The 20698-nt window shown below is 48.8% G+C and overlaps 6 protein-coding genes and 2 non-coding genes across 8 annotated transcripts; 6 read left to right on the forward strand and 2 right to left on the reverse strand.

Moving 5' to 3' along the window:
* Positions 1–259: 259 nt before the first annotated feature.
* UREG_02460 (uncharacterized protein) lies at positions 260–1479 on the forward strand (the record flags this gene model as incomplete). Its single annotated transcript, XM_002542898.1, has 3 exons — positions 260–338; positions 489–636; positions 723–1479. 3 exons carry the CDS (start codon positions 260–262, stop codon positions 1477–1479), a joined length of 984 nt encoding a protein of 327 aa, XP_002542944.1.
* A 7701-nt stretch (positions 1480–9180) lies between these two features.
* UREG_02461 (uncharacterized protein) lies at positions 9181–11376 on the forward strand (the record flags this gene model as incomplete). Its single annotated transcript, XM_002542899.1, has 2 exons — positions 9181–9775; positions 9980–11376. The coding sequence occupies 2 exons, from the start codon at positions 9181–9183 to the stop codon at positions 11374–11376; spliced, it is 1992 nt and encodes a 663-aa protein (XP_002542945.1).
* A 1577-nt stretch (positions 11377–12953) lies between these two features.
* Positions 12954–13046, forward strand: UREG_07954. The gene has a single exon. It is a non-coding gene; the product is annotated as a tRNA-Ser (tRNA).
* UREG_02462 (uncharacterized protein) lies at positions 12996–13211 on the reverse strand (the record flags this gene model as incomplete). Its single annotated transcript, XM_002542900.1, has 1 exon — positions 12996–13211. One exon carries the CDS (start codon positions 13209–13211, stop codon positions 12996–12998), a length of 216 nt encoding a protein of 71 aa, XP_002542946.1.
* A 215-nt stretch (positions 13212–13426) lies between these two features.
* Positions 13427–13517, forward strand: UREG_08003. The gene has a single exon. It is a non-coding gene; the product is annotated as a tRNA-Ser (tRNA).
* A 282-nt stretch (positions 13518–13799) lies between these two features.
* Positions 13800–16106, forward strand: UREG_02463 (uncharacterized protein; the record flags this gene model as incomplete). Its single annotated transcript, XM_002542901.1, has 1 exon — positions 13800–16106. One exon carries the CDS (start codon positions 13800–13802, stop codon positions 16104–16106), a length of 2307 nt encoding a protein of 768 aa, XP_002542947.1.
* A 548-nt stretch (positions 16107–16654) lies between these two features.
* On the forward strand, positions 16655–17266 carry UREG_02464 (uncharacterized protein; the record flags this gene model as incomplete). The annotated part of the gene is made up of 2 exons (XM_002542902.1): positions 16655–17023; positions 17243–17266. 2 exons carry the CDS (start codon positions 16655–16657, stop codon positions 17264–17266), a joined length of 393 nt encoding a protein of 130 aa, XP_002542948.1.
* A 2271-nt stretch (positions 17267–19537) lies between these two features.
* On the reverse strand, positions 19538–20209 carry UREG_02465 (uncharacterized protein; the record flags this gene model as incomplete). The annotated part of the gene is made up of 2 exons (XM_002542903.1): positions 19538–19918; positions 19979–20209. 2 exons carry the CDS (start codon positions 20207–20209, stop codon positions 19538–19540), a joined length of 612 nt encoding a protein of 203 aa, XP_002542949.1.
* Between the last annotated feature and the right edge of the window lie 489 nt (positions 20210–20698).

Raw genomic sequence — 20698 nt, forward strand, 5'->3', positions numbered from 1 at the left:
CCGGTGAAACGAATAGAAACCAAAATAGATATCTTTTGAGCTTTGAGATCAACGCATAGCCTCAACTTTCAATATAGATATATAGCCTTACAATAATCTCTTTCAAAAAAACCTTGGTTTCCCTTGCACTTTTGTGCGTGGATACATGTTGATGAGGAACAACCAGCGGATTCACCAACGTGCCCTGAAACGGAGCTGGTTGCATTTAACTTAGGAACGAGACGTCACTTTCTTCCCTTCACAACCAACCACCAACAACATGGCTAAACCAGTGTCTATCGCGTCTTCAGAACAGTTCTTCCAGCTGCTCACCTCTTCAAAGATCCTTGTTGCGGATTGTGAGTTTGGATCTACAACCTCCTATCCCCCCAAATTACATTCCCTTTCCCCCGCTCTACCCCGCGCCCTAGAGTCTTCAGCTACCTGTCATCAAGCCCTGGGTTCGAATTACTACAAAGACGCGTTTTGCTAACTGTCAAGTATCGTAGTTTACGCCGATTGGTGTGGACCATGCAAGACCATCGCCCCGGTTTATGAGCAGTTATCCGCGCGCTTCTCGCGTCCGAATGAAGTCACGTTTACGAAGGTCAATGTTGATCAACAGCAAGAGATATCCGGGGCCTTCTCAGTTACTGCGTGAGTATACTCGCGATCCTAGATACTCGGGGTTTCTTTTGACCTTGCACGAGGCACCAGCTAATATGCGCTCCCCGAACTCTTAGGATGCCCACGTTTCTGATCTTCAAGGATGGTGACCTTGTCAAAACAATCAAGGGCGCAAATGCACAAGGCCTTACCAGTGCAGTGGCAGAATTTGCTACAGCTAGCGAGGGCGGAAACGCAGCAGCTGATAGCGAATCTTCCGAAACTGGCGCCATGTGGTTGGGAGCAGCCACCCCCAAGAGCTACCAAGACATCACCGAGAACGTGGAGGTGAAGGACATAGATTTACTCAATTGCGACAACGACATTGCGCCCGGCAGGGTCCTCTTCGGGAAGTCGCAACCTTCCGCTCTACGACCAAAGGCCAAGGAGGAGGGCAAGCCCGACTGGGTAGAGAGTGACGCGGACGAACAGTTGATGCTGTTTATGCCATTCCAGGCTTCGTTGAAGATTCACTCGTTACATATCACCTCCCTCCCTCCGAAAGATGGGGATGACGAAGTTCCCATGCGCCCAAAGACAATCAAGTTTTATACCAATCGATCACATATCATCGGGTTTGACGAAGCAGACGATATCCAGCCGACACAGGAGATCACGATTGCGCCAGAAGACTGGGACGCGAAGACGGGTACTGCCGTGGTGGAGTTGCGCTTCGTGAAATTCCAACGAGTCTCGTCCGTGGTTGCATATTTCGTGGATGGGGATGGGGATGGAGACAAGATTCGGCTGGATAGGTTAAGATTATTTGGTGAATCAGGCGAGAAGAGGGAAATGGGGAAGCTGGAGAAATTCGGAGAAGCTGGAGGAGAGTAAAGAGAGGGATCCCCTTGGGCAATCTCCAATTACCCTCGAAAACTGTGTATTCAAATAGAAGTATGTTATCAATCGCCCTGGGACTCTTCTCACCGTGCAACCATTCTGCGAGAATAGCAACGAGTGGCTGGTTAGTATGCCAAACGCTTGGGCTGATTCCTTGTCTCCCAATATTCACAATGGACAGGTCAAGCTCAGCACAAATCAATCAAGGACAGGGAGTGACATTTGACTATCCTAACATTATCTACTCCATACACAATACCTTTCCCATCATCCTCAACCAAACGCTAGGAAGGGTAAAAAAAAGAGATGTTTGATCCCAAACCAAATGGCCATTTCCCATACAGAACTTCCAAAGGAAGACTGAACGAAACAACCAGTAAAGTACGAATCAACGTGCAATTTTTCATTTCTCTGGAACGCAGCCGACACCTAAGAGTAAAATCATCATTGTGTATCCCCCCAAGAAGGGGGGACCAGATGCATAGGCAACACGGGTGAAAATTTGGGCTGCGCACGCCGCACGAGGAAAGAAAAAAAAAGAGAAAAGAAAAGGAAAGAAAAAAGATGGTTGTGGGAGGTATTTAAAGGCCAGATGCTAGGCTGGACTGGGGTTAGCGTGGAATCGAGAAGCTTATGTAAGCAAGATAGTGGGATCAGAATTTTCAGATTTTCGTTTGTCTTTTTTTTTCTTTCTTTTCTTTCTTCAGGGCTGATGATGGGGTACACGCAGTGTACCTGTGAAAATATAAATAGGAAGAGACTGATGCTCACTATGAGCGATGATCTCAACAAGACATTTCCTCTGAAGCCCGGAAGTCGACTTGCCGATGCAAGAGTCCTCGATTCTATTTTCCAAATTCAAAAATCGTTTGAGAACTTTTTCCTTATTGCAACTGTTGTGAAATCGTTTTTTTTTTGGTGCTTGGAAGGTTATTCTCTTCCCTGGCTTGCTCTTAATGATAGAAAGTGGCCGGATATTACCATGTTCCGTACGAATTGTTTCTCTGTGGGCTCATATTCGACCTTTGCTCGGTGCGTGATGTTATCAGAGTTGGACTGAAACAAAACATAAGTGAGATTTCCCACTTCATAATCAAATATGAGTGACACAAGTTGCCAGTCTTGTCGAGCTGAATGAATCCAGGGGCGTTTGAGGGGCCTTGGACAGGAGTTTATACTCGGTTTTGATGATAGTCCTTCTGTGTTGGTGCATTATGGAAAGTTGTTGGATATCGACACTCACAATGACGACTCCAACAATACTGTTTATTTAGGATCTGGGATATGAAAACTTCTCACCGCGAGTGGTTCGGGGACGGGGGGGCCATGTCAACTGCGACGACGGAAATCAATGAGGAATATCAGTCCCTCTTCTGGCATCAGATACAATCTGATTTATTGACGATCAATCAAAAATCCTAGTTACTACCGAGTCAACGATAAGACCAGGGTTTATTTTCATCACATCATATCCTGGCCCTAATATAAAAAAGTCATTTGCCGCCAGTTCGTGGGTATTCTTATTGAGAAGGCCCTGCTTGTCATCCTTGTCCTCCACATGTTCAGCTGCGCTAGAAGTGATAAGGAACGTGGCCAAAGTAGAAATAGATACGGGTCTCTGGCCTGCACCAAGATATTTGCGCCTCGAGCCGTCCCCAGGGATGAGTTGGACAGACTCGTAGCGGTCAATGCGTTCAAGCTCCAACAGCAATGAGCAATCACGAACTGGAAACAAAACGCAAGTCTCTCAGCTTGAGCAAAAGCTCAGTAGACCCGTTGAAGAAGTCGAGCGAGGACCAGAGCACCCGAAGCCTGGGACAATCCTGCCTTGTCTTATCTGCATTCAATTCATGCACTGAAATTTCACGACAGAGCCGGTTGATCAGACCACCTCCAAAATAACGATGGAACGCTTATCTCATGAGGCCCGCAATCCGGAGAGGTACTTCCGTAACAAAAGATACATATCGCTATGTATACGTATACAAATCTCGAAAGGTGGAAATTTTAAAGCGACCTGCAGAGGGCTTCCCGAAACTATGAACCCAGAAGCGGGATATCATGCAAATCTTCTCTCTTTGGGAGAGGTGTACCAGGCCGTGAACGAAACAAGGCAACGCAGGCCCGTCGTCTCGACGAGAGATTGAACCGCCAAAATAACGGGTATCAGATCGTGCAGTCCACGCACTTTTTAGCCCTTGTTCGTTTGCTCAGACACGACGCTTGGGGCTTCTGGGAATTACCAGGCGACGAGATGGTTTCCTGGCAATTTGCCAGCCAATTGACGTGTTTGTAATAGTGTTAGGCAAAGTGGGAACGGGAAGAATTGCGGGGAATAGTAATAACAAGAGCGATAAGCAAGCTATCAAGCTTGATAGACGTCTTTAGTATCACTTTCGACGTCCAGGCACGGCTCAGGCATTTCCGACCCGTTCTCAACCAGGTACGGAGAGATTAACGAAAGGCAGACAGATCAATGTGTGCCGTGTGCTCGTCATGAGTTTCCGGCCCGTCTGACTTTTATAATCCTCGTTTCAGGGTTTCAAGGACTTGCAGCAAAGCAATGCATGAATAAATGACCCAGGATAGCGGGAGGAGCTATTATTTATCAGAATTCAAAGGCAATAACAATATAATATTCCCTAACATCAAACAGGATAATGAGGGTCAGGTCTAGCAATAGTGCAGTTTGAATCGCGCTTGTTGAGCACTCCACCGAAATCGACAAGGCCGATGGACTTTGCCGCGGGTGAGAACTTTGACAACCCCCAACTGCGACTAAAAAAGTCTTGATGCACAACCCCAGACGAACGTTCCATGGTTCCAGGGAGGGGTGCAGGAACCGGAAGGGCTCATTTCTCCTCCCTGTCGAAACCCTGGGGAGCAGATCGTGAACTCGTGAAGCCCACAAATACCCGTCACGGCTTTGGGGAAGCTTGAGATTGGAATCTCTGGATTGCGGACCGTGGTAAGAGGTCCTCGATGGAAGCGAGCAAACCATATGATCCATCGTCCACCTGATATTTCTCCTCTTGAGGGGAAGCCATCCACATTAAAGTATCCGTCCATCACTTGCCAAGTCAAATGTTCCGCTGTTAGGGTGGGATCCCACAAGGATGCAGGAACACGAAACCGGGCTCTCTGGCTGCGTTTCATGTGGCTACAGGCTACGAGGAATAATGGGCTATAGAAGCGAGAGAACGAGGGAGATGAGAATGAATGGGAATGCCTAGACATTCTCGAAACAGTCGAGAACCAGGGAAGCGACCAGGGCAGCGTGAGATTAACTGCAACGGCGGCCATGGGTCGACACGGCGGTTTCCCACGCTGTCAAGGGCGGGCTCAAAGTCACTTGCACACCTGCAAGAGTGAAATGGTGCTTTTCGAGTTCCTTGCCACCCGGGTGTTTCTCTCGCATTGCGAGAGTGGACTCGCGTGAGCCATCGGAGAATTTGTGTTGCATCGCAATAATCTTGCTCGATACGCTTTCAGTCTACTTCTCTCGACGAGCTAAACTCAATTCAAATTGGCTTCCCAGAGTCTTGGGATTCCAGGGCTTTGAGATGTGAAGCTTGGAGGTTTCAACAAAGCGCGATATGGGTGATTTCAGAGTGATCGCTATTGATCGAGATTGACGATGTCCTTTGACGATCTGCAACGTGCATCCTTGATGGATCGTTTTCGTTGCATTTTTCCTTTGAAGCACGGGCGTCGACGTCTTGAACGCTGGGATTGATAATATTTCATGTGAGGTGTCTTGTTTCTCTCATCGCCGTTGGACCTTGGGATTTCACATGCGTCCTGCTCGGCTGTTGGGTGGTGAGCAACCACGGCTATTTTTCGTCGACACAAGACACCCCCACTGACTATTTAACCCTCTTCGGATAAACGCCTGGCGTCGATTCACCACCAAAGTCGTATTCTCATCGCCCTGGCTTTTGAAACACTTCCTCATCGAGATTAAAGGGACACTTGAAGAAACTCGAGTATCGGTAACCGGTCCAGGTACGGAGGACGGAGTACGTGAATTCAATTGCAGTCAGAAGCCTGTCCATGGTTTTCTGTAAGCTTTTGCTTTCCATCGCGAAAACTCGCTGGGATGTGGAGAGTGCATTGATCATGCAGATCAAGCCGATCTGCGAGAAGAGAGGTTCGCTGTGCAGTGCACATCCCGAAGCTTGTTGGCCGTTTGCCGCAAGCAGGAATTATCGTTGAGGATAGCTGCTCTTGATATGATGGGTGCTTTTGCACAGGAGCGATGATGCTTTGCTCGTGCGTAACATACACGCTGCTTGCACCCAGAAAGGGTTATTGAGGCATTCAAGTTTCAGGGGAAAAAGTTCAATAAAATCTGCAGTGCAAGCGGCCACAACAGCATGATTCCACGAGCCAGCGCAGCAGCACCAGTGCCACTCGCCATGCTGGGAAAATGGTCAGCCCAGGCTTTTCAATGGAAAGGAAATAAAAGAATTTTTGAACTCCGATATCAGGGCCCGTAACGGCGCGGTCATAAACTCGGGTCCGTGGTCGCGAAAGCCATGAAGCGCAAATCTAGGACAGCTCGTCCATTTCCCGATATCCCGCTTCTGGATGGAGGAGGACTGACTCGAATTTTAGTCGGTGTCCAGGATACTTCGAAAGTCGTTCTGCATTTGTTATCTTTTCCTCCGTCATAGTCTATTAGACCCACGCTCTCCAAATCGCTGCGATTTTTGTATCACGAATTGTTGTTTGCTTTTTTTTTGAATTAAATCTCAAGGCAGATTTTTCCCAAATTGCAATTCGCGGTGAAGGCTCTTGTTCGCTGCAAACGTCATCACACGGGCCCGGCCGCAGTAGTTAAGATATTTTTCCTTCGACTTGAGCAAGCCGACAGACAGCACGCGATGGCCAAAGCTCACGCCATCCAGCCTTTGGCGTACTAAAACAGAAACATGTTATGAACGGACACAAAGAAATTGTCGATCGGGCAAAGCCTTCTTCGGCACCGTTGGTTCGCGTGGAAGCACAGCCATCAGAGTGAATCGCGCTTCCCCATCGGTTCCCTCTCTTTGGCTACATTTTCCTCAAGATTCAACCGCTTGGTCTGAAATCAAACCTGGGATGAGTTCCGAGCGAACCTTGTGTAGAGGCTAATGCAGGTGCATTCAACCTTTTTTCCGTTGCTTTTGAACAACACTCCCGCTTCATTGCTTTTGTGATGCCTGGCTTCCCAAAAGAAAAGGTTCCTTTTCCTCCGTACAGGATGATTAATCTACGTTTCTGGTATCGGGCTGTACAACCCAGCAGCTGAGGTCAAGCATTGCCAGAGCGAATTACAGGCCGAATCAATGTGCTGAGGAAGTTTAATATTTCCATGAAGGCGATGGAAGAGTCGTGGAATGGACAGGATCACGACTTTGATACGCAAGGAACCTTGATGGTCTGCCTCGCAGCCCATCCCGGTCGCCCCATTCGAGGGCAGCTAATAAAAGCCTGGGCTTTTTGGCGTCAATTGGAGGCAACTCACCAATCACGCCAAGCGGCATGGGGCACCTGCGACAAATGCGGTCTGGATAGCGGCCAGCCTCTGAAGTAGCCGAAAGGAATGAGTTACGCCAGACTGAACCCTTGCACAGCGGTTCACCCTCCGCATTTCACTCTTCCTGTGGTCTCCATCCAGACCCCTTGGCAGCTTTACCCGATTCGATGGACATGGGAAGGGAATGCACAACTCTCACAAGCAAAGTGCTGCAATTTGCCAATAATGTCCGGCTGCTGTTGATCATGGTCTGGCTGTCTGATCGCTCCCACACCACCAGGACATTTTCTTGACAGGCGCTCGCTGGCTGCCTTTTTATTTGACTTTTGAGGTCCTCGCCATCAAGTGCAAATAATAAAATAGAGTCAGGCTCTTCTTCAAAAAAACCCCCCACTCTGGCGGTTGGTTCCTGGAAACTCGGCCCACACCGCAATCGTTCATTTGACGGATTCAAATCTCATGAGCGGGAATGATCCTGTGCATACTCCGTACCTGCGCTCTTGGATGGCATTCGACGTCCTTTCTCAGTAGTGTCGTGGTGGTCAAAGGAGGACAAAGATGGGGACCCAACAAGCCGGCGTTTAATGCCAGAAACCAGGGTAATAGCTCAGCGCCAACATTTATCCGCTGGTGAAAAAAATAATCTTCCGGAGGACAGCATGCGATTTCACAAAAAAAATAGAGTCATATGCGTGTCTCTTGCCAGAGCCAAACAGATGCGGAGAAAATCGCCTGTGGCCCGACTGCTCCCCATCCGTGGGTTCTCGTTATTCCTTCGACTGGTGCTGAAACGGTGTGACTGGTTGAGTCCCGTCGACCACTGGGAATCGAGGAGACCGCCGGGGATCAGCACGGTGGGTGGATTGGCCTCTCCAACTGCGCCATCGTCCGAGAAGACGGCCCCAGGCCAGCTTGGACTAGGATGCCAGACTTTCCTGACAGGGTCTTGGAACGCTGGAGCGTCCACTTAGTGAGTTGCGTTGACCCCTCTGGGCGGGAAACGAGCCAGCGACCCAAGCAGAGGCCCTGAAATCGGTTCATGCTGAATCGCAACTCCATGTCCTGGCCAACGCTGGGTCCTGTAACATCTGATAGGCAATTGATTAGTATGGATTTGGGCTCTTTAGATTAACCACTCCCGCGTCGCCTTTTCCTCCTCTCTTCCTTTTCGAAGGACCAAGCGACCACCACACAACTCTCGCTCCTCTTTTTCGCCGCTCGTTTCTTTCCCATTAATTATTATTCTTATGATTGTAATCCACCTATCGCTCGCTTTAATTCGTCTCTTGCGTTTCCCCTCCTAAAAGAAAAAAAGTTGGGCGGAAACGTGGAGTCTGTCGCTCTCTTCCCTTCTCTTCTATATTTCTCACCCAGCGCCAGATTTACACTCTTTTTTTAGTCTCTCCCTCTCTTCCCTCTCTTCTGGATTGTCGTTCTCGGTGGCTTTCACTATTCCGTTTTTTAATATTTACTCTTATCTTATTTCTCTTCATACTATTTATTTAGCTAGTTTCTTCGTGGTGCTCGCTGCCGTGTCCTCTCTGTGGCGTGACTCCCCATTTCAGTCCCTCATTTACCCTCGAAAGCACACAGTCCAAACCACCGCTATACGTCCCTCGATAATGCGTCCTTGACGATTCCCATCTTCCGATCAATATCGACCACAAATCCTCTTGTCTATCGCGGGCAGTCACATACCTGCGAGATACTACATGCCCTTCGCGTCGATTCATTGATTCCCTCCTTCCAACAGTCACTCCTTATAAAACAAGCAAGCCTTTGCAATCTGCACTTCTCACGATCCTTTCTGGCCCTCGCGCTATCACCGTTGTTAAAGCAATCTGCAATATTCATTTTTTCTCCTTTTTGGCAATTAATATATCCCGACGAGTCCAGCACCGATTTACCCCCCCAAGTCCCAACTTGTCGATTTAGTCGTAATACCCGAGAGACCACAGAGGCTAGGGCGGTCACTACCTCTCACACACGAAAACCATTTCACCACCCGTTGCACGAGGAGAAAATTCCTTTTGAGGGGATAAAAAAAGAATCCTCCGCATAACTGAACGGTACGTTTCGTAACTCGCCAGCAGGGACGACGTAGCCCTGGCTCAAGCACTGATTTGTCTACGTCCGGTTGTGGCTGATTGAGTGGAAGACATCTGCTAGCCACCATGGAGACGTACACAATCCAGTCTGCTCCTGTCGCCGGCCAATCCTCGTTCTTCTACTACAACCCCGATCCCGACGCTCACGCCGGGCAGCATGGTTATTTCTCAACCCATCCTGCAGAGATGCACGCGGCGACAGGCAACCGGCCGGTATTTACCCACGACCAGTACTGCGCACAGCATCCACAGCAGATTCAAGAGCACCACAGCCACATGCTCCACCAGCCAGGGCCGATGCAGCACATGGCACCAAAAACTTTCCTCAACGACGAGATGATGCTGAGTCCAAGTGTCTCGCCCCGTCCGCTGCATATCAAACCAAGCATATTGCTTCACGGGTCTCCTGGACTTGTCCCGATTGATACTAACTGCATCACTGACTTTCACACCTTTCCATCAACACCTCCGTTGTCCACCTCAGGAAGCACGATTAGCAGTCCGCCATCGAGCTGCGGGATGCTGCAGACCCCGGTAAACGGAAGTTTCTACCGTTTCGAAAGCATCGAGGGCGTCAAGGAAGGTTGCGAAGGAGACGTGAAATCCGAGATTCTAGCCAATGGTGATTGGACACGGTCGAATTCCCCGCCGCTGACACCTGGTAAGTTGTCATTGATTTTTGTTGTGAAAATCATCAAAAATGGTTGCCCTGGGCGCATCTCTGTTGCAGTTGTCAGAATCAAACAAAAAAATTTTTGGGGTGAACCTGACAGGAACAACCCACAAACTTTGGCGTCTGACTAACATCACAACACCACCACCGCGTCAAAGAAAAACGGAGACAAAGCTTCATATCGATCTTGAGAATGCGCTGCTGAACGTGCACTGACTGTTTTGTTTTGTGTTGTTTTAGTTTATATTCATCCTCCCAAGTCCGCGACTCCAGCTAGCCACACTGCCAGCCACAACGCCGAGGAGGGGCTATCCCAGGTCTCCACAAACACCTCTTGTCCCTCACTTTCTCCTTCACCCTCGCCTGTGACGACTTTGACCGACGCCGCATCAACTCCGCTCCTACCATCGCTTTGCAGTTCAGACTTCTGTGATCCCCGTCAATTGACTGTCGAATGTTCAGCGTTTTCCACTTCTGACTTCCCGCCTCTCCCATCTCTGAGCTCGAGCGAAGAAGACAGTGAAAAATTTCTTCTTAGTGTTGTTGATACTTTAGAACATTCAGAAAGCCATTCAACTAGCAGCTTCACCCATTCAATTACCGCCGCGGACGCGCTAACTTCTTTACCTACGTTTGAGAGCCTCTCTGATCTCGACTCCGACGACGAATTTGTGAGCGGAATTGTCAACTTTGCCGTTTCAGACGATACCATTTTCCTGGGCGATAAACGTCGACGACTTGCTCTTTACCCCTCGGACGATGATGATTTGGTGAGCGAACAGAGCCTGGAAGATTTGGAGGAAAACGAACTTCTCGCCCATCCCGAGCTGCACATTCTCGACTCTGAAACCCCCCAACCAAACGTGACAGAAGTCCAGTCGATGAAAACCAAGAAGCGGTCGCACCAACGGAAATCGATGAAACGTTCAGTGTCGACCGAAAATGATGCGAACTCGAGTTTTGGAGAAGCGGATGGTGACATGGATAACCGCGCGGGCAACGCGAACGGGGACTCGCCAGCTAACCAGGCTCAGCAGTCCAACACTCCTAAGCAAGAGAATGCCGGGTCAAACCAACCATCGACCAATGCTTCTGGCACTTCTGTTCCGCCGCCCGTTGTCCCTGTCAGCCGTCGTGGCCGAAAACAGTCCTTGACAGATGACCCTTCTAAGACTTTTGTCTGCTCCCTTTGTTCTCGACGATTCCGCCGCCAGGAGCACCTTAAGCGCCACTATCGCTCCCTTCACACAGAGGAGAAGCCGTTTGAATGTACAGAATGTGGAAAGAAATTCTCTCGCAGTGATAACCTCGCCCAGCATGCGCGAACCCACGGAAACACTTCACTCATTATGAACGTCGTTCCGCCACGGGAGTCTCGTCCTCAATTACCAACGTCGTCGCCACCACTTCCTGGGCCTCCTGCGTACGAGGAACAGGATGCTGGAGCATTGGGAGCCGTACTCTACGAAGCTGCCCGTGCAGCCGCATATCAATCAACCACCAGCGAGTCTGATAGCAGTCTTTCGTCCTCCCGAAGCGTCGAGTCTGAGCGCAAGCGCCCTCTTAAGAAGCGCAAGCGGGAGCAGTGATTCTTCAAACCATACCGGTCTGCCACGATTGTACCCAGGACCTGGGACGGGCTATCTCATTGAATCATTTCTCTTTCTCTATCGGGACATATATAGGCGTCATTGGTGTATGGAACTCTGGAGCATCATTTTTACTTAGTTCATCTCTGCCGCTGCGAGCTTCGGTACTATTCCCTGCTCCATCCCGAGGAACTCTACTGCTTTTGAAGAACGGGTCATTGCATGCGCTGCATCATTCTACAATATAGACAATGGTTGAGGAAAGGAGTTCCGGGGATATTTTCGATCAAAATACCATCATTTTCGATGGGCCGCACAGGTGGAAACGGGGATAAAGCGCTGGAGCGATCATTCAAACATCTTATCTTTCTGCTTCAACCTCCCTTGCTCGTCGTTTGTTGTGATACTTACTAGCATCTTGAGTTGGATTGGCTCATGTTTTTCTATTTTCTGTAAATCAATCCTTTGTTCGCGTCCAACCATTCTCACACTTGTGATGACTCTCCTCATCTAATTCCCTTATTTTTTTGTCAACTCTCGCTGCTTTTACTTTTTACTTCTGCTGTATAATATTGCTTTTAATCATGATTATTCTTCTGCTTGTGACTTGTCAAAAACTCCAAGCACTTTCATTATTCCTGAATCAGGTTTTTCACTTCCTCACCATGTGGTCAGGATATAATTCTTCTCTTCGAGCTTATGGAGGTTAGTTGCCGTGAAGCCTTGATATTTTGTCCAGATCTTGATACTAGGTTATTGATCTTTCTTCTCAGTCATGACCTTTTAATCGCAAACAGTTTCTTGAGCCGTCAATGTCAAGCTCAATTCCCAAATGGTTTGAAGTAGAATTTAGTCATGTTGCCCTGCGTGTTCGTTCCACTATGATTTGAGGATATGTACATAGTAATTTCCTTGCAGGCTCTTTCTTAAGCATTCTCAATGATTCTATGGCATGCCCACATTGAGTCCTTGTTTTTCGCTTTCAGCCGTGTTTTGCTTGATTTGATATCCAGCCGATGAGGTGGTCACGCCGCGTGTAACTAATATCTTGTATCTCGGAGTAATACATACTCTTGTACTTTGGAATTCCTTGGTGCCGACGTCCCGGGGAGACGCATAATGTGGACTCGAGCATCCTAGGTACCGATCTCTCCGATGGTGTGACAATGCAATTTTGGTCTCTAAAAAATAGGGCAGGTGGCTAGTGGGCCGTGGGCCAAGTCGATTGAAATTGAGTCGTCCATCAAAGGACTCGATATAGTTACTGCATCTGGTTCTATTCCTGGAGTAACCACCGTATTAGTTAGTTATATGGGCAGCCGGGTTCAGATAAGATTGATATATCAGCGTCGGGCATCCTGGCGAGGGGGTACCATGGAACCTGGTCTGTGCTACGGAGTACAGGCAGTTTCTAGCAGCAGCATGCTAGCAAATAGCTAGGCTACGAGGTTGCGAGTCATTGCATGCTGAATGCTCACACATCCAGGGGAAATGAGGTACTTGAATGAAGGACAAAATCCCACTTCATCCGGCTCCAGCCGTGATTGTATTCTTTTTTGTCAAAGTTCTTCCAGATGGGCACTGTGGCGGAGTGGTTAACGCGTTGGACTTGAATCCCCCTACGAGATCCAATCTCTTCGGAGGCGCAGGTTCGAATCCTGCCGGTGTCGAAATCGTTTTTTGTTCTTCATATTTTTTGCGTGAGTTTTTATTTTCTTGGAATCTTGGGTCTTTGGGCCCTGGGGTCGGTCACCCACTCCCTGGCAGTCGAAATGAATGAAGGCCTGAAGTCGAGCGGGGTTACCGTCGCTATTTCGGGAGTACACTTGGCACATGTTGGGTTCGGAAAATTCTCCGGGTCGTTCGTCCCAAGGTTATTTTGTATACTGCGACCAACATCGAACGGCATTTGGGAGCGGGATAACAAGCGGGATGCAGTTCAACTTCTTTGCCTTTTTCTACCTGCACACAAATCCCTTCTTGCAGTTTGTTTCTCCGTCATTTGGCATATGAGCGTATGATATCCAGTTTCCGATTTTCCTGAACAAGCGGCACTGTGGCGGAGTGGTTAACGCGTTGGACTCGAATTCCTAGGGTATCCAATCTCTTCGGGGGCGCAGGTTCGAATCCTGCCGGTGTCGACTATCTTGATATCTTTTTTTTGCGGGTTGTGTTAACCGACTCAATGTTACCCCGTCCTTATGTATCTGATCTCCGAATGCCTGCATTTTTTGCTGAAGTGAAGGGGCTAATTAATCAGCTTTAAACCTTTCTATCCACCGAACGGCCAGATGACTGCGATAACCCTTAACAGATAGTGACTTCAAATCATTTCTCTACAGTTTGGACACTGTCCCAGGAAAAATTCATACGACGAACTGGAACTTCTCGACTTTGAACCTGCAAATCATTGCACTTTCATTATGCCACAAAAGCTGAACGTTGTGGCCCTAATATCGGGTGGAAAGGACTCTCTATACTCCATATTACATTGCCTGAAAAATGGGCACAACGTGGTAGCGCTGGCAAATTTACACCCTCCCTTGAAGCCAGCCGGGGACGCCGAAGTGGAAGATGAAGGCGTTGATATGGATAGCTACATGTACCAAACCATTGGACATAGTATTATTCCCCTATATCAAGAAGCGCTGGGCATCCCGCTATATCGACGAGAGATTAGCGGCACCGCAGTGGATACGGGCCGAGACTATCAGACTCCAGAGAAAGTGTGCGCGCAGAATGTGAGCGGACAGGATGAGACCGAGTGTTTGTTTGATCTTCTGCGGCATGTCATGGATGCGCACCCAGAAATCAACGCGGTATCGGCGGGGGCCATTCTCTCGACATATCAACGCACTCGCATTGAAAATATCGCAGGGCGATTGGGCTTGATACCGCTTGCCTGGCTGTGGATGTATCCCTATCTTGCACCTCCCGTGGGGCGTACAGGGCTGTCTGCGGACTCGGTGGGTTCTGTGACAGGCTTGTTGGAGGACATGGCGGCTTGTGAGTGTGAAGCGAGAATCATCAAAGTGGCAAGTGGTGGGCTAGATGAAGAGATGCTGTGGGAGAATGTTTCCAGCAAAAACGGTCGTATGAGACGAGAGCTGGTGAAGAAGATGGGCATGATGCTGGAAGAAGGCGTGGAAGGAGCCGTGCTGGGAGAGGGAGGGGAGTATGAAAGTTTAGCCTTGGATGGCCCAAGGGAACTGTGGCGCAAGAAGATTGAGGTTGAAGACATTGTACGGGAAAAGGGCGAAGGTGGTGTTGCGTTCCTGAGGTTCAAAGGCGCAAAGTGTGTTGAAAAGACGAGGAGCGAGGCTGCAAATGGGTTAAGCGAATTACCAGTTCCGCAACTGTTCGACGGTGAGTTCAAACAAGCACTGGAAAGGGTGCTGGAGAATCGGCATAAATATGTCGCCGCTAGGGCATACGATAACTGGACGACACCGGGGGCAAAGGCCTTGCCTATTGAGATATTTCAATCAAGGATAGGGAAAACTCTGGTTATATCCAATCTGTCTGCCTCTGAAGCCGGCATAGGAGCTGCGGCACAGATGAATGCTATTGGGGAGAAGTTTATCAGTCTTCTACGCTTAAAGCCCCAGGGTAAAGATGCTGCCACCCTCTCCCCAGACGACATTATCTTCACAACAATCCTTCTTCGATCCATGGATGACTTCGGTCCTGTTAATTCGATCTACGGCTCGATGTTCAAACGACCTAACCCTCCAGCACGGGTAACTGTGGCCTGTGGTGACAGCTTCCCTTCAGGAGTCGACATCTTGGTGTCATTCTTGATAGACCTTGGGTCTTCAGACAACAGGACAGGCCTGCATGTCCAGTCCCGGTCGTATTGGGCACCCGCAAACATTGGCCCGTATTCGCAAGCCATAGGCGTGCCCTTCGAAGGTCAATCTAGATTTGAGCAAGATGGCGGGGTGGTATATATTGCTGGCCAAATACCGTTGGATCCATCGTCGATGGAACTGGCCAGACCGGAAACTGGCTCTGGGGATCGCATATCAATATTCACCCACCATGCAACCTTGTCTCTTCAGCATCTCTGGAGAATTGGGAGGGCGATGAAGGTTCAGTGGTGGCTAGGCGCTGTGGCCTTTATCGCAAAGGGAGATGAGATCCCGGCAAAGGTGGTTGCTACATCAGACATTTGGGAGAGGATGACCACACCGAACACTTTATCGGATGAAGATGAAGATGAAGAGTCAACGCTGGATGCTTGGGATATCAAATACGGACGGAAACAGGATTTGAGTCGGATAAAACCGACCATCTCTCGCCTCCCTGATTTTGAAATTGTCGGCTCCCCGACCAAGGTCGCCCCCTTTCTGGCCGTTGAAGTCGACGAGCTTCCTCGCGGCAGCGATATTGAATGGCAGGGTCTAGGGATCCGATCTGCTCATACTGAAATCACTGAGGAAAACTTGAATGGGATCTATATCAGCCATTCATTAGGCCCTTTCGGGGAGTATGTTGTCGTTGGTATTGAGAAAGGGGAATCTACAGATGCGGCAGAATCCGTACAAAAAGCTATGGATTTGGCGAGAACACGCGCGAAAGAAGTTACGCGTTGTCATACGATTATATACGATCCTTTATTTGCCTGCCGCCGAGAGCTGCCAGGCCAGGCGGTGCCTTGCAGATCGGTCTGGGGGCGCGGTGGACGGGAGTTTGCTGCAGCGATTGTTTTACACGCGAAGTCTTTCTAGAATAGCAGAAGCAATACCAGCTACAGTAATGATTCAATCAAAAAGATGGTTTCGTTCAACAGTGCTTCAGCTCACCGTTAACTACAGAACAGTCTCCGCAAATATCATAGGTATCGTAGAATAAGCCAAATGTACGCTTGTTGCCATAAAAATAAATCAATAAATTAAATGAAATTCAACAAAATTAAAGGACAAATATATCAAAAAATGGCCCGGTGCTGCAAATTCGACGTCTTGAAGCCAGTTGGTTCAAGCTTCAGGAGCTTTTTTGGTGGCCTTTAGTCTTGACATGTGAACAGCACAACCCACAGCTTGAACTGAACCACTATCATTCCGCAACCGTCGAAACCTCCTGATTGTCTTGAACAAGTGACATTGAACTTGCAAATTCCATCAACAATACAGTACCCAGCATTTGCCAACTACAGGGCTTTTCGCTTTGAAGCTTACGCATGCTCCCCAGCATGGATCACGCGATACGGCCGACATAGCATCAACACCCATTACGCAACTGCTCCCTCGACTCTCTCTATCCCCATCTCGGTCGCATGGCATCCAAAGACACAGACGGCACCATCGACGAAGATGTAGCTCGCCATTCTTCGCACATCCAGATAGTCGCCCGCAACCAGTCCTTCCGCAGATTATCGAGATCCCCGCACCCGTACCGCCGGCGACGCACGGAACAACAGCTTGGTTCCGAGACGGCATCTAGTGAATATAGTTCTAGATGGGTGCGAAGCCGGAAGGCATCGAGTGATAGCGGGACAGATGCGGATGATGAAGGGAATGGTATCTTGAAGGGGCTGCCTGCTCCGCTACCGAAAAGGGATACGCTTACACCTGGGGAGGACGAGGATTCGGGGGTTTCGGAGAGATTGAAAGGACGCGGGAAGGGTCGTCGGAGGCGTTCCGAGGTGAGGGCGGAATCTCAATCGACTTATATACGACAGCGGACTAGGCGAAGATGGACGGTAGAGGTTCTTCGGAGGGTATGCGAGACAGTTTTGATACTTATGGTGGCAGCGACGGCGCTTTTACCTGTTGAAATTCGCTTAGTTGTTGGAGTTTGGAAAAGAGGTATGTTCGTTTCGGCGAGGAATGGTTTTGACACTAATACTTTGATATTGTTCTAGAGCTCTGGACGTTCATCATCTTGATTATCAGTTTATATATACTACTTCCACTACGGATATACCTTCGCAGACTACATTGGTCAGCGCTCAGAAGCATTGCTTTTTTTCCATTTTCTCGCGACTTCGATCCCGCTCCGTTAATATATCCTATAAACTTGCCCGTTCTGGTGGCCCTGTCATTACCAGGCGCTGCTAACGCGTTGATCCTGCCTAATATTATACTCAGTCTAGCTTCGCTACCTCCATATATTGTTCCTCTTCAATACATGGTCCACGGATATAGCCTTACCCATTGGATTATAACGATTATCCCTTTGATTGCCGCGGATTACGCAGCTAAGCCCCTCTTCCTACTCGGCATACACCCGGAAGTGCTGGTTCTACTTTTCCCGCTCCATCAGGCGCTGGCTTTGGTTCTACAGTCTCTCGTGACGACGAGTCTGTTACCTGCCGAAGTCCCTCTGCTCGCTACTGGATTGTTAAATAGCCTGTTATTCGCCCAGTCGCCACAGGCTGAGATCTTCAAAGCTCTTCTTTGGCTTGGTGGTCTCAGCGTCTTTGTGACTTGTAGGCATATGCTTCACTGGGAGGTTGTATTGGCGCGGATACCATCTTGGAAGTTTCGTCGGCCATCGCATGGGCCAACTCAGTCGAGAGGGTTCTGGAGCTCTATCGATCGTCATTTCTGCCATAAAATCTATGGATCTTTGAAGAATGGGGGCCGATCTCAATCTGACGATAGTGATGGGTGGTTTGTTTCAGCAACTACTCGCCCTGAAGCTGGAAACGATTTGGCGTCGTCCAGCGCCAAACGTCAACAATCATTCTCTACCATGGACAAAGTTGACGTCCCCGATCCACCTTTCGGTGAAACAAAGGCCTCATTGCACCGGCGACGGCACACGTTCTCTACCATGAGTGATGTGAGGACCACTCCGAGCGGCCGGCGAAAGCGATGCCTACCCCCCAACCTTCGCCCATTTTTATCATTGACCTTGGTCCAAGCAGAAGTTCGAAAATGGGCATACGCAGTGTTCGTATATCTTACAGTTTTACTTATCGTAATGCTTCCGGTTCGAACGTACATCGGCCCAAAATGCTCTCCAGGGGCAGGAACCCTTTGGCTGGGCCGTCGGCTACCTTTTTGGCAATACGCCTTCGCTTAGACTATGGTTAGTTACATCTAACCTCGACCGTTGGGCATGTCTGCCGCCATGGTCTGACACAACCACTAAATTTTGTCGCCTGGGATGGATTGAACACCTGCGGCGCGACACGTTTGGTGAAGCAAACACCCGACTTATTATCTGTGCGTATTGCATGCTCGTTCTTCTTGTGGGCATGGTGTTGGTGATTCGACTGAGTACAGTCGTTGAGGTGGACACCCGGCGCAAAATATTCCACGGCATGATGGTGGCCATGTTCCTTCCCACAACTTTTATAGACCCAGCCTTCACTGCTCTGGCTATGACATTGATTCTCGCCATTTTTCTTCTCCTCGAGCTTTTTAGAGCCTCGCAACTCCCTCCGATATCTAAACCGATTACATACTTTCTTGCCCCTTACACTGATGGGAGAGACTACCGCGGGCCCGTTATCGTCTCGCATTTTTTCCTTCTGATTGGCTGTGCCATACCTCTTTGGTTGAGTCTGGCTGGGACAACACATGCGGGAAACCGACCTTGGGCCGGCTGGGAGATTGAAGGAAGGGATATCAGTATGGTCAGCGGCGTGGTATGCGTGGGCATGGGCGACGCAGCAGCATCACTAGTTGGCCGACGGTATGGACGCAAAAGGTGGTTTTGGGGAGGAGATAAGAGTTTAGAAGGCAGTCTTGCCTTTGCTGTGGCAGTCTTTGCAGGGATAATGGTGGCCAGAGTGTGGCTTGTACTGGGGGGTTGGCAGTCGGGTATCTCGATGCGGACTACCTTGGTTAAGGCGATGCTGGCTGCTGCCGGATCCAGCTTCACAGAGGCCGTGCTAACGGGTGGGAATGACAATGTTGTTGTCCCGTTGGTGCTGTGGTTGCTGGTACGAGGAATGGGGATATGATAGACGGGCTTGATGCCTGCCATATGGATGTAAAAATAAAGGAAAAAAACGCGGGATAGGTTGTTACTTTCCTCACCAACACCTTATAACCAGCAATACATTGGGGGTGATGAATATCATTTGAATCATACACACGGCCGAACTATAAGCAATCTGTCGTGTAATGTTGAAGTTACCATCAATCACTGCTTCCCTCCATCGAGTTTCCTCATTTCAACAAAATTCCCTTATGCTCAGACCCTATCATCGACCAGCCGTAAACAGCCGAACCATAGTATCAAAAGCTACCCGCAAGTCCCCTCCATTTCCCAATCGTGCTTCAAGCTGGTTTTTCTCGGTGCTCAATGCTGCGTCGATAATCCCAGCGGCCTGCTTTTTGATATCCTCTCGCGTTGCTTTATTATCGTGAGCCTGCCAGGCACTGAGTTCATGAACTGAGGCCCAGATGTCGAATGCTCGGATAACTTCCGGGGGATATGATGGAGCTTCTATCAAGGCTTTGTCAAATGCTATTCGATACGCCTTTTGAAAATCTTCCTTGTATTCAGCAACATATGGCAGCTGCTGCTCTTGGCAGTACTGGATAGTCATGATATCACCGAGGATATCACCACCGCCTGCGATCTCGTTTCGAATACCAGGTTAGCCAGAATTGCTCATTTTCCAGTCAAGCTTGCTTCTTACATGGTTATCAAGCACGCTGGTTTTTTCCCTAAGCGACATACTTCTCTCCTCAAGCATCTTGTATTTCTCTTCAAGTGACATACTTCTCTCCTCAAGCATCTTGTATTTCTCTTCAAGTGACATACTTCTCTCCTCAAGCGCCGTGTATTTCTCGTCAAGTGCTCCGCTTTGTTTCTCGAGCATTCCAATTTGACCTTTAATCTCTGACAGTTCGCGCAGTATGTCTTCCATATCTTCTTTCTGTGGATCCCAACAGAGCAAAGCCCTCTGGGTTATCAACTTGTTTTGTTTGAGTAGAATGCTGGATCTCAAAGCCGTGCGTTTGTTTCTTGCTGTAGCGAGTCAAGAGGATTGTCCGTGTCCTCAAGCAGAAGCATCATTTTATAATGATACTATTGACTATGAGATAAAGAAAAGACCCTTGTCATGTTTTATCATTATCCTAGGTTTGGAAACAGGTTACTTGCCGTTTCGCTTTTGTCAATGGGTTTGGAAACAGCACTCAATGTCATTTTTATGAGGTTCTTGTCACTTTGTTTCGAATTCGATCCTTGCAATGGGGCTACGGAGTGTATGTGTCAAAACACAGTGTTTGTGGTCTGAGAAATCCTTCTCCATGGTGTCTTATATACCCAACTGCAAGCAGTTTGATATCTACCTGTCTTCTTTGGTCTTTGTTGGTGAAATAAAGTCAAGGGATTTGAAGAAGTTTCCAGCAGG

Source organism: Uncinocarpus reesii, genomic scaffold, assembly GCF_000003515.1.
Source record: "Uncinocarpus reesii 1704 scaffold_1 genomic scaffold, whole genome shotgun sequence".
Lineage (NCBI taxonomy): Eukaryota > Fungi > Ascomycota > Eurotiomycetes > Onygenales > Onygenaceae > Uncinocarpus > Uncinocarpus reesii.